Source organism: Chiloscyllium punctatum, chromosome 23 (genome assembly GCF_047496795.1).
Source record: "Chiloscyllium punctatum isolate Juve2018m chromosome 23, sChiPun1.3, whole genome shotgun sequence".
In the NCBI taxonomy this organism is placed as follows: domain Eukaryota; kingdom Metazoa; phylum Chordata; class Chondrichthyes; order Orectolobiformes; family Hemiscylliidae; genus Chiloscyllium; species Chiloscyllium punctatum.
Window position 1 is genome coordinate 87,894,493 of NC_092761.1, and position 13,454 is coordinate 87,907,946.

General features: G+C 47.7%; 1 protein-coding gene across 22 annotated transcripts in view; it reads right to left on the minus strand.

Moving 5' to 3' along the window:
* phldb1b (pleckstrin homology-like domain, family B, member 1b) overlaps nt 1-13,454 on the minus strand; it is a 375,430-nt gene that overhangs the window by 185,802 nt on the left and 176,174 nt on the right. For all 22 annotated transcript variants that reach the window (XM_072593429.1, XM_072593428.1, XM_072593422.1 and 19 more), the window contains one exon: nt 4,391-4,513. In XM_072593429.1, coding sequence (XP_072449530.1) covers nt 4,391-4,513 — 123 coding nt within the window. The remainder of the gene's footprint in view (nt 1-4,390; nt 4,514-13,454) is intronic.

The following is a 13,454-nucleotide window of genomic DNA, read 5'->3' on the forward strand; positions in this document are numbered from 1 at the left end:
ATTATTAGTTTAGTAAGCCACCTACTGCACTGAACTGCCGACATGCAAACCTTCCAATCACTAGGCACACTGCATCAATAGATTTACACAGAATGGACAGACACAGGATCAGGCCATTTGGCCCAACTGGTCTATACTGGTGCCTGTGGTACATACAGTTAGAACGGTTGTGCAGTGGTTATGTTACAGGACTCCCAATGCACAAGCCTGGACAAGTGAAACATGGATATAAGTTCACAAATCCTCAAGTAATTGGGCATTTAATTCAACTGGAGAATATAGAGACTCAATAGAGTGGTAACTGTGGATTGTCATTAAGACGCACTGAGTTCATGGATGATCTATACGGGAGGCAATCTGACATCTCTCCCGGGTCGGGCTGATCGACGGCTCCTGACCCACAGCACATTGCTGGACTTGAAACAGCCGAGCAAGTCACAGTCAGATGGTCCGGAATGCACCTTGTCAAAGGGAAGCAGCAATGAGAGCTAACTTTGCCACTTATGGCCAGATCCCATTTATGAATTTTTGAGAAAAGCATACCTCATCTCAACCAGTCAGGTGCACACACTATTTGATTCAATAAAGTCAGAAGTCATACGACACCAGATTATTGTCCAACAGGTTTATTTGAAATCACAAGCTTTCAAAGCGACGCTCCGAAAGCTTTTCATTTCAAATAAGCCTCATAGAGTCTCACAGGTGTACAGCACGGAAACTGACCCTTCGGTCCAACTCATCTATGCTGACCAAATATCCCAACCCAATCTAGTTCCATTTGCCAACATTTGGCCCATATCCCTCTAAAACTTTCCTATTCATATATCCATCCAGATGCCTTTTAAATGCTGTCATTATACCTGTTGGACTGTAAGCTGGTGTCATGGGATTTTTGACTTTGTTCGTCCCAGTCCAACACCAGCACCTCCACAACGTTCTACTGAATAAAGACACAGCTGAAAATGTGTTGCTGGAAAAGTGCAGCAGGTCGGCAGCATCCAAGGAGCAGGAAAATCGACATTTCGGGCATGAACCCTTCTTCAGGAATGAGGAGAGTGTGCCAAGCAGGCTAAGATAAAAGGTAGGGAGGAGGGACTTGGGGGAGGGGCGTTGGAAATGCGATAGGTGGAGGGAGGTTAAGGTGAGGGTGATAGGCCGGAGTGGGGGTGACAGCAGAGAGGTCAGGAAGAAGATTGCAGGTTAGGAAGGTGGTGCTGTGTTTGAGGGTTGGGACTGAGACAAGGTGGGGGGAGGGGAAATGAGGAAACTGGAGAAATCTGAGTTCATCCCTTGTGGTTGGAGGGTTCCCAGGCGGAAGATGAGGCGCTCTTCCTCCAACCGTCATGTTGCTATGGTCTGACGATGGAGGAGTCCAAGGACCTGCATGTCCTTGGTGGAGTGGGAGGGGGAGTTGAAGTGTTGAGCTACGGTGTGGTTGGGTTGGTTGGTCCGGGTGTCCCAGAGGTGTTCTCTGAAATGTTCCGCAAGTAGGCGGCCTGTCTCCCCAATGTATAGGAGGCCACATCGGGTGCAGCGGATGCAGTAAGTGATGTGTGTGGAGGTGCAGGTGAATTTGTGGCAGATATGGATCCCTTGGGGCCTTGGAGGGAAGTGAGGGGGGAGGTGTGGGCGCAAGTTTTGCATTTCTTGCGGTTGCAGGGGAAGGTGCCGGGAGTGGGGTTTGGGTTGGTGGGGGGTGTGGACCTGACAAGGGAATCGCGGAGGGAGTGGTCTTTCCAGAACACTGATAGGGGAGGGGAGGGAAATATATCCCTGGTGGTGGGGTCCGTTTGGAGGTGGCGGAAATGACGAAGGATGATACGATGTATATGGAGGTTGGTGGGGTGGTAGGTGAGGACCAGTGGGGTTCTGTCCTGGTAGCGATTGGAGGGGCGGGGCTCAAGGGCAGAGGAGCGGGAAGTGGAGGAGATGTGGTGGAGGGCATCGTCGATCACGTCTGGGGGGAAATTGTGGTCATTGAAGAAGGAGGCCATCTGCGTTGTTCGGTACTGGAACTGGTCCTTCTGGGAGCAGATGCGGCGAAGACGAAGGAATTGGGAATATGGGATGGCGTTTTTACAGGGGGCAGGGTGGGAGGAGGTGTAGTCTAGGTCGCTGTGGGAATCGGTCGGTTTACAGGAAATGTCCGTGTTGATTCGGTCGCCCGAGATAGAAATGGAGAGGTCTAGGACTGTGTTGATTTACACCGCTGAGGCTAAACGCCAGCTCGCGGACACCTCCTCCTACTGCCCCCTTGACCATGACCCCACCTCCCACCACCAAACCATCATCTCCCAGACCATCCATAACCTCATCACCTCAGGGGATCTCCTATCCACCGTCTCCAACCTCATAGTCCCACAACCCTGCACCGCCTGTTTCTACCTCCTGCCCAAAATCCACAAACCTAACTGCCCCGGCCGACCAATTGTCTCAGCCTGCTCCTGCCCCACCGAACTCATCTCTGCATATCTCGACACGGTCCTGTCCCCCTTAGTCCAAGAACTCCCCACCTACGTTCGGGACACCACCCACGCCCTCCACCTCCTCCATGATTTTCGCTTCCCCGGTCCCCAACGCCTTATCTTCACCATGGACATCCAGTCCCTGTGTACCTCCATCCCCCATCACGAAGGACTCAAAGCCCTCCGCTTCTTCCTTTCCCAGCGAACCAACCAGTACCCTTCCACCGACACCCTCCTTCAACTGACTGAACTGGTCCTCACTCTGAACAACTTCTCTTTCCAATCCTCCCACTTCCTCCAAACCAAAGGAGTAGCCATGGGCACCCGCATGGGCCCAGCTATGCCTGCCTCTTCGTAGGATATGTGGAACAGTCCATCTTCCGCAGCTACACTGGCACCACCCCCCGCCTTTTCCTCCGCTACATCGCTGACTGTATCAGCGCTACCTCGTGCTCCCACGAGGAGGTTGAACAGTTCATCCACTTTACCAACACCTTCCACCCCGACCTCAAATTTACCTGGACCATCTCAGATTCCTCCCTCCCCTTCCTAGACCTCTCCATTTCTATCTCGGGCGTCCGAATCAACACCGCCATTTACTATAAACCGACCGACCCCCACAGCTACCTAAGCTACACCTACTCCCACCCTGTCCCCTGTAAAAACGCCATCCCATAGTCCCAATTCCTTTGTCTCTGCCATATCTGCTCCCAGGAGGACCAGTTCCAATTCCGAACAACGCAGATGGCCTCCTTCTTCAAAGACCACAACTTCCCCCCCAGACGTGATCGACGATGCTCTCCACGGTATCTCCTCCACTTCCCATTCCTCCGCCCTTGAGCCCCGCCCCTCCAATCGCCACCAGGACAGAACCCCTCTGGTCCTCACCTACCACCCCACCGACCTCCATATACATCATATCATCCATCGTCATTTCCGCCACCTCCAAACGGACCCCACCACCAGGGATATATTTCCCTCCCCTCCCCTATCAGCGTTCCAAAAAGACCACTCCCACCGTGACTCCCATGTCAGGTCCACACCCCACCAACCCAACCTCCACTCCCAGCACCTTGCCCTGCAACCACAAGAAATGCAAAACTTGCGCCCACACCTCCTCCCTTACTTCCCTCCAAGGCCCCAAGGGATCCTTCCATATCCGTCACAAATTCACCTGCACTTCCACACACATCATTTACTGCATCCGCTGCACCCGATGTGGCCTCCTCTACATTGGGGAGACAGGCCGCCTACTTGCGGAACGTTTCAGAGAACACCTCTGGGACACCCGGATCAACCAACCCAACCACCCCGTGGCTCAACACTTCAACTCCCCCTCCCACTCCACCAAGGACATGCAGGTCCTTGGACTCCTCCATCGTCAGACCATAGCAACACGACGGCTGGAGGAAGAGCACCTCATCTTCCGCCTAGGAACCCTCCAACCACAAGGGATGAACTCAGATTTCTCCAGTTTCCTCATTTCCCCTCCCCCCACCTTGTCTCAGTCCCAACCCTCAAACTCAGCACCACCTTCCTAACCTGCAATCGTCTTCCTGACCTCTCCGCCCCCACCCCCACTCCAGCCTATCACCCTCACCTTAACCTCCTTCCACCTATCGCATTTCCAGCACCCCTCCCCCAAGTCCCTCCTCCCTACGTTTTATCTTAGCCTGCTCGGCACACTCTCCTCATTCCTGAAAAAGGGCTCATGCCCAAAACGTCGATTCTCCTGCTCCTTGGATGCTGCCTGACCTGCTGCGCTTTTCCAGCAACACATTTTCAGCTCTGATCTCCAGCATCTGCAGTCCTCACTTTCTCCTTGAATAAAGACACAGCCTTATGCTCCAGATGCTTCCATCTGTGAACCCATCCAGGACGTGTCAGGGTAATACAGCATGAGGTTAAGCAGAGGAACACCCTACCTGGAGAATGGCAGTAGGAGACAGGAGTGTTCCGGTTCCCGGACATCATGCTCTTCATCCTGGACGCCTCGGCTGGGTGGTTAAAACGGAAGAATGTTGACTGACCAAAGCATAGCATGCACCCTGGAAAACAGAAGGAGAGGGACAGCAGGGTCAGCGCCAGATACAAACCCGAGAGAGCTGCGGATGCTGTAAATCAGAGACAGGAATAGAAAGGGCTGGAAAGGTTCAGCGTGTCTGGCAGCATCGCTGGAGAGAAATCAAAGTTTACGCTTGGCATTCTGAGTAAGGGAGACCTGACCCGAAATGCTGACTGTGACTTCTCTTCACAGATGCTGCCAGACTTGCTGAGCTTTTCAAGCGATTTCCATTAAAGTCAATCCCAGGCTATGCTCTGCAGATGGAGTGCATTAAATGAGCCGTACATCTCAAACCTCCAATCAATCAAACCCAAGGGACAGTGCTTTTAATTTGGCTACAGAACAAACCGGTTAATTGTTTAATATAACATGATTCCATCTGTGCTTGTTGCAGACTATGGGAGGGTTGGGTTTGTGTTTTATGGAATCTATCAGAGGTAGTTATTGAAGAAGGTCAAAGGGACAAACATAGAAATATCGAAAATAGGAGCTGGATGGGGCCATTCAGCCCATCGAGCCTACTCCATATTCAACATGATCATGTCTGATCATCCAACTCAGTACCTTGTTGCTGCTTTCTACACTTTAATCCACTTAGGCCTAAGAACTATCTCTAATTCCTACACATTCAATGTTTTGTCAGTTGTTTTCTGTGGCAGTGAATTCCGCAGTCTCTCATCATCTCCTCATCTCAATCCAAAATAGTTTACTCCATATTCGTAATGTGGAGGAGCTAGTGTGGACTGGGCTGGACAAAGTTAAAAGTCACGCCACACCAGGTTATAGTCCAAAAAGGTTTATCTGTAAACACTAGCTTTCAGAGCGCTGTTCCTTTGTTTGGTGAAAGAGCAGCGCTCTGAAAGCTAGTGATTAGATTACTTACAATGTGTGGAAACAGGCCCTTCGGCCCAACAAGTCCACACCGCCCCGCCGAAGCGCAACCCACCCATACCCCTACACTTACCCCTTACCTAACACTACGGGCAATTTAGTATGGCCAATTCACCTGACCTGCACATCTTTGGACTGTGGGAGGAAACTGGAGCACCCGGAGGAAACCCACGCAGACACGGGGAGAACGTGCAAACTCCACACAGTCAGTCGCCTGAGGCGGGAACCGAACCCAGGTCTCTGGCGCTGCGAGGCAGCAGTGCTAACCACTGTGCCACCGTGCCGCCCCTAATGCTTCCTAATAAACCTGTTGGACTATAACCTGGTGTTGCGTGATTTTTTTAACTTTGCCCATATTCTTAGACTGACCCTCGGTTCTGGACTTCCCTGGTCATCAGGAACACCCTTCATGCATTTACCCTGTCTAGTCCTGTTTGAAATTTTGCAGATTTATATTAGAACCCCTTCAACAGTCTGTGTTTATTGGGGAATACAGGAGGCAAATTTCTTAACAAACTTCAGACTTTGTCACATCTTCAAATCAGACTGAATAATTTGCATTCCGGGTGAGTGACGTTTCACAGATCTGACAATGGTCAACAGGGAATCTGTTGCAGAAAGTCACTGGATGATCATTCAAAGTCACTCCTCCCCCACCTCAGGAGAAAACCATACGTTACTGACAGGCATAGAAATTCACACGGTTCATCATGTGGTGTAAGTGACTGGGCCTCAAATTTCTTGCCCTATTTAGCGCTGCAGTGTGTGTTCATAATATTGCCAAGCAAGAGCGAAAGCTCAAAATATTTTTTTTATTTTATAAAAGGACTGTCAAATAAAGAGTAAAAGTGCTCCAACATTTTCCTACAGCACTTAACATCTCATACGAATGAATGACATAGACCACTAAACACTTTGTGGGAGCACTACATTAATTTTCTAAAAAGCTTGAAGTGTGAGTCACAGCTCTATATCATTCTGACGCACGCACTCCCGTCGCTTTATTAGCATTGAGCACTCAGTCCTTCAGACTTGACAACCATTCAGGGTCATCTGTCTGTGCACACAGCACGTTAAAACATCTTCACAACTGTAGTTAGTCCCTGGGCCAGTGCACAGATTACAAACAAATAGATTTGTTCAGTAGAAAACCATCAATAATTTGGAAATAAAAGGTTGGCACCACAGAAAGGGACCATCGAACTATGTGGAAACTAATATTTCTCAGGGACAAGCACCTTTTAATGTTCCTCTACGTTTTTCTATTCGTTCTCAAAGTAGGCAGTTGAAGATTATCAGATCGATCATGATCTCATTGAATGATAGGGCACATTTCTGGGCTGAATGGCCTTCCTCTCCTATGTTTTATGATTTTATAGTATCGATGCTCTTGAGAAAGTGGTGGTCAGCTGTCTTCCTAAACTGCTACAGTCCTTGGAGTGTAGGGATACCCCACAGTTTTGACAGGGAGGGTGTACAAAGATATTGGACATGTTTCACAGAAGGAAGGTGAAGTGATTACATTCCCAATTTGCTTGAATATTTACACTTCTTGAAAGTGATCCACTGGAAACCCACCACTACTGCCTTGTCAAGGTGACTGCAACTACACCCTGGATTACTTACCAGCAAAGTTCATGAGTACGAATGGCCAATCTCATCACAACTGTGGAGGTAACAGGAAGTCTATTGCTGCATGTCATATAGCCAAACGACATGAACTGTGACAACGTTAACTGTCGGCCTCTGACAGGAAGGATGGGACCGCAGAAAGAGCACAGCATCATCCCATAGCCTGGTCTTGATCAAATCACAGAGACAGACCGTGTACTGTCCAGTCCCTCTACAGACACAGAGACACTCAGACTGTGTAATGTCCAGTCCCTCTCTAATCTGAATATTTTATGCGAGGGCAGATAAAGAATTAAATAAACGGTAAGTTGGATCTGGTCAAACTGAAAGTTTCTGGGATATACTAACATAAATTAATTCCTCATTATTTACATCTGTGCTGTCCATCTGGTCGAACTGTGTGTTTATGTTTCACATGTGCATCCTCCATCCTATTCCACTTCACCCTATCCACCAGTCCTTCCATGGTTTTATCCCTCTTGTATTTATTAACATCCATTTAAACACATCGATGCTATTACCTCAACTATTGCCTGTGTGAGCAAGTTCCATAAACTCTACAGATGGAGCGGTTTCTCCTGAATTCCTGTTTGTGAGGCGAGGTTACACTCTGAGGTCATAGCCAGCAAATACTTTCCTTCTTATCCAATCCCTCTGTATAAATAACACAGTCTGAGGAATCCAGTCATTTCATGGCTGTAAGTGGAATCTTGCTGTGCACAAATGGCTAGGTGCTTTAAACGTGTCCCAACACCTTGAGGTCGGCCTTGCCCATGAAGTTATCTGCACTTTTTAAAGGGGCAAGTAGATTAAGTCAATTTTTCTGCTGCTTTTCTAATGAAAGGCTTGTTTGTGAACACTGCAGGAATGGTCTTTCAATCAGACAAGGCTTATTTTGTGACTATTGTGGCCTAGATCAGAGTTGAGGTGATGCAGGGTAATGGCGATGGTGGGGGTGGGGGTGGGGAAGGGAGAGATAATAGGAAGAGAACTGAAGATCAAAGTTTGGAATCATCTGTGTCTATGTTTGACTTCCTCAAAGATCCCGTTAGCCTCAGATTAATGAAGGTTGAGCTCCTGTGCACTAACCAGAAACATGCTTTCAGCTGATGTGAACGGTCCAGTTGCTTTTGATAATTCTGCAACAGCGCCTTGCTGGCAGGCTGTTAGATTAATGCAGGAATCCTTCAGAGAATCTGCACACTTGACCTCATTCTCTTCTCCATTTCATCACATCATCCAGACACGTTTCACTGGGACAGACCAAAAAAAAACTCGCTACAGACAGGAAGAGCATGCATTTATCTGGTTCCTGTTACAACTTTCAGGGTGTTTTATTTGAAGGGTGTTACAATCCCTTGAGATCATGAAAGTTGCTATAACAATGCAAGATTTTTCTTTATTTCTTTCCATTGGGAATGTTGTAACCTAAATTCTTGTCTTTCACTGGCTTCTGGGCTCCTTACGTTTCCTCTTCACCTCCAAGGCATGAAGCAAATTATTTATAAACAGCTATAATACCTTATAAACAGTTTGCCGCACTTCAAAGATGTTAATCTGGATCACGGTCAATAGGAAACGTTCGAGAATGGCTCGGGGTGTTTAAAAAGCGTGCTCCTGTTGCTTGCCAACCATAGGCTAAAGAAATGCCACAAGTCATCATCACAAATTATAGTTACCAGTGGTCTTCTAGTTCTTCATAAACTTTAGCTCATTAAAACCTCTGCTGCTCATACCCTATCCCGCTTGCAGGATCTCTGACCAACACTAAATTCCAACAACAAAATTCCTGAAATGTTTCATTCCTGAGTTGAAATACCTCCACAGCCTTGCCCTCTCTCTGTCTCACAATCTGCCAAACTCTCTATTCCTCTGCTCTCCAATAAACATTCTTCACTCTCTTCATCCCACCATCAGTTCACCCAACTCCTCACACAAAAGGTCACATCATGATAATATTCCTAGACGGAGGGTGATGAGAGGTGACTGGTGCTGGTTTGACTTGAAGAGGGTCACTATGCCCCAGGCAAGAGGAGACGTTAAGAAGCTGCCCCCTAATGGTGTCCTCAACCAGTGCCAGAACTGGGCCCACACTGTGGTGTACACTCTATCGACATTACCATCCAGCCAACTGAGCTAACCAACCTCCATGGTCTCTCATACAAGAAACCTTCAAACATCACCTTCCACCTCCTCCTCTCTGAATTCCAGCAGCTATTGTCCAGGAAATGCCTTGTGACTGGGTCCCTGGTAAAATCATCTTATAAATAATCTCTCCTCCTGCTTAGACAAGCAGGAGGCTGGAGAACCACAGCAAGACAGGAAACATCAAGAGTTGGACAAGTCAATATTTTGGGTATTAACCCATTTTCAGGACTTGGCTAATACCTGAAACGCTGACTTCTCCACCTCCCGATGCTGCCTAGTTTGTGCAATCACCCAGCCTCCTGCCTGTCTATTTTGGATTCCAGCATCTGCAGATTTTTTTTGACTCCAGCTGCTTCTTGCTTTCAACTAATAAATACAGGTATCGTTGATAACAATTACAGCCTGATCTTTCCCCCTCAAAAATAAATTGCTGAAATATTACCAAACTAATTTATGAAGCATACTAGGCAAAAGTGAGGACTGCAGATGCTGGAAACCAGAGTTTAGATTAGTGTGGTGCTGGAATCCTGATGAAGGGCTTTTGCCCGAAACGTCGATTTTCCTGCTCCTTGGATGCTGCCTGACCTGCTGTGCTTTTCCAGCACCACTCTGATCTAAACACTAATTTATGAAGCATGACTATTCTGGTTTATTCTGTCAACCATCCCAGACATTATTTACTGGGATCTGTGAGACTTGCACCTCTCTGCATTCTTCAGGAGAGTTCCTGGGGCAATATCATCCACCTCAATCCTATGTTGGTCTGCAACATTTTTAATTCACCAACGGGGTATGAGCACTGCTGACTGGGCCACCACTTATTGCTTACAGCTGCTTACCTGTGTGATCTCCGGACTCGACTACTCCAATATACACCTGGCCAGCCGTTCACCTTGTACCTGGCTTCAGCTTATCCAAAACTCTGCTGCCCATAACCGAGCCCACACCAAGTCATGGTCTCCTATCACCTCTCTGCTCACTGTTAACTCCCAGCCCAGCAACAAACTTTGGGGCAGCATGGTGGCTGTGGGTTAGCACTGCTGCCTCACAGCACCAGGGACCCAGATTCAAGTCCAGCCTCGGGCGACTGTCTGTGTGGAGTTTGCACTTTCTCCCCGTGTCTGCATGGGTTTCCTCCGGGTGCTCCAGTTTCCACTCACAATCCAAAGATGTGCAGGTTATGTGAATTGGCCATGCTAAATTGCCCGTAGTGTTCAGGGATATATGTGTAAGTTGGGGGAAAATGTAAAGTAATAGGGGAATGAGTTTGGGTGGGATACACTTCAGAGGGTTGGTGTGGACTTGCTGGGCTGAAGGGCCTGTTTCCATTCTGTAGGAAATTTCATTCTAATTCTCCATGTTCTCACAATCTTCCCTTCTCTGCACTCTCCTCCAGTACTACAAATCTCTGTGCCGTGTTTTTGGCCTTGTATCCAAATTTCACCTCTCCTCCTCCTCCTCCTCGTGATCATGCCTTCAGCTACTCAGGGATGAAGGAAATCTGATTACTGCTTCAAGGAGCTTGGGTCACAAAAGGACAGAACAAGGCATTTATTTATTCCCTACAAGCTATAGAAAGATGTAGGGGAGGGCAGACATTCACTTGAGCTTTCCTCCTTCAGTCTCTGTTCTGATATGACATCATTGTGACCATGCTACTGAGCATGTCTGGAAGGAACTATAGTTAAACCATAGATATAAATAGCCCTTTACTTTATAGGTGCCTGGATCTCAGTTCGAGAATTTCCTCCCTAAACCTCTCCATCTCAATCTCTTCCATTATGACACTTCCATTTTACCTCAGAATTTGATCACTTTATCCGAATACACCTCCTTCTGTAGCTTTGTGTCAAATTGAGCATGTTCCTTTGAAGCTTCCAAAAATACTCTTGTGATAATGACTCGACAATCCATCTCTAGTAACATTTGTTGAACAAGGATACTAAGGAAAATGCTTCTTTGAAACAGAATGGTTGAATGTTCTCCACTGTGTGGGGGCCTGGCCTATCTGAAAGATGACATCCCCTGAAGTGCAGCCCTCCCTCAGCACTGTCCTGGGGGCCTTGATCATGTTCTCCAGTCTCTGAAGTGACACTTGAAACTACCACCTCTGATTCAGCGGTAAACGTGCTACCCACTAGATCGATGTGAGGGTCATACCTGGTACAAATTGAGAACTGGGTTCCCTGTATTATAACACCAGAGACATTTCACAGGCCATTTGTCAGCTGTAAATACCTTTGGTTGGCCTGAACTAGTGAAAAGTACAAAAAATATACGGTGCTCCATTTTCTTTTAAATACCATCTCATTTTCAGTCTGGAAAATGAAGGTTATTCTTTTGAAACTATTTCAGAATGTCAAGAATTAAACATTATAGATCTACAAGAAGACAATGTATCTGACTCATGAACCACTCCCCCCCCCTCCTCCACCCTCCCTCCCCCAACCAAGGAACTTGGCTCCCTCACTGAAATGTAAAATCCCACACTAAAAACCAAACCCTATTACTGTTTCCATCAGCATCAGAGCATCATTTTGATGTGGAGTGTGTTACCAAGGAGACTGGTTGAGACACTTCGGAAAATGGAAACATTTAAAAACACCAGGAGTAGGCCATTCGGCCCTTTGACACCACTCAAACTGATCGCCCAGCTCAGTCACCTGTTCCTGCTTTCTCCCACACATCCTTTGATCCCTTTATATGTCTAGCTCCTTCTGGAAAACATTCAATGTTTTGTCCTCAACCATTTTCTGTGGCAGAGAATTCCACAGGCTCCCCACTCTCTGGGGGGGGGGGGGGGGGGGGGAGACATTTCTCCTCATCCCAGTCCTAAATGTATCCTTAAATTGTGACCCCTGCCCCTGCACAATTTTGTTCTATGACCTCAATAATGTTTCTTCCTATGTATCAGTTTTATTCCGGGAGACAGCCATACAATCCTAGCAATCCAACATGATGGGAATCAGGTACAAAGATACCTCGGTGGGGATGGCAGGGGCTGATGGGCAGACAGCAGACTCTGGAGGACAAGCACGAGCTACAGCGAGGAGACACGGAAGCTGATATTGGAGAAGAATGCGGTCATCTTATACGAAGAGCTTTCTTCATTAATTATTGAAGGAGATGTATTCGACCATGCCCACTGAACCCGGAGGACTTGGCGATAACTGAGTGATGACGTTGACTAAACAATATGGGAAGCTGATAAAGGAACTCGCCAAGGCTTCTTTATCAGCACCTTAAGAACCAGTGGGACCTTTACCATCTAGGAGGACGTGGACAGCAGATACATGGAAATACCGCCACCTACAAGTTCCCCTCCAAACCACTCGCCAGCCTGAATTGGAAATATACTGCTGTTCCTGTAGTGTTGCTGAGTCAAAAATCCTGGAATTCCCTCCCTGAGGAGATGGTGGGCGTTCCCACACCCCAACAGCTGCAGCTGCTCAGGAAAGCAGTTCATCGCCAGGAGATTAACAAAGAGCAGTAAATGCCGGCCCAGCTAATAACACGCACATTGTATGAACAAATTAATAAATAAATATAAAACAGAGAACATCCAAATTCTGCTGTATTTAGTGACTCACAGCAAGTTCCATTTCAACTGTCACCCTGGCAGTGCTCACTAGACAGCACAGTGGCTCAGTGGTTAATACAACTGCCTCACAGTGCCAGGGACCTGGGTCCGATTCAACCCTTGGGTGACTGTCTAGTGAGGTTTGCACATTGTCCCTGCATCTGCATGGGTTTCCTCCAGGTACTCTGGTTTACACTTGCAGTCCAAAAATGTGCAGGTTCAGTAAAGGGCCCCTTCTCACACTGTAAGGATCCTATGATCACTGACCTATGTTGGCTCCTGGTCTAACAGGCCTCAATTTTAAAATTCCTCCATGGCCTTGCTTCCTCTAATCGTACAACTTAAGGATATATCTGTGCTCCTCTAATGCCAGCCTTTTGTCCATCTCCCTCAACACACAACACTGGCAGCCATGCTTTCAGGTGCCAAGGCACTAAGCTCTGGATTGTTTCCTTCAATCTCCGTGCCCCCATTACAATCTGAACACGAACCTCTTTTATCAAGATTTGTCGTCAGTGACGATGGTCCCTTTCCCAGTGAATCAGGACACACCCCAAACATAACAGGAAGCTGCTGGTGCTCATGTAGAATGCATCTCAGGACCAGGGTCTCTTGTGGTGCAGTGGTAGTGAATCGACCTCTGGACCAGGAGGTCCAGGGTTCAAGTCCCACC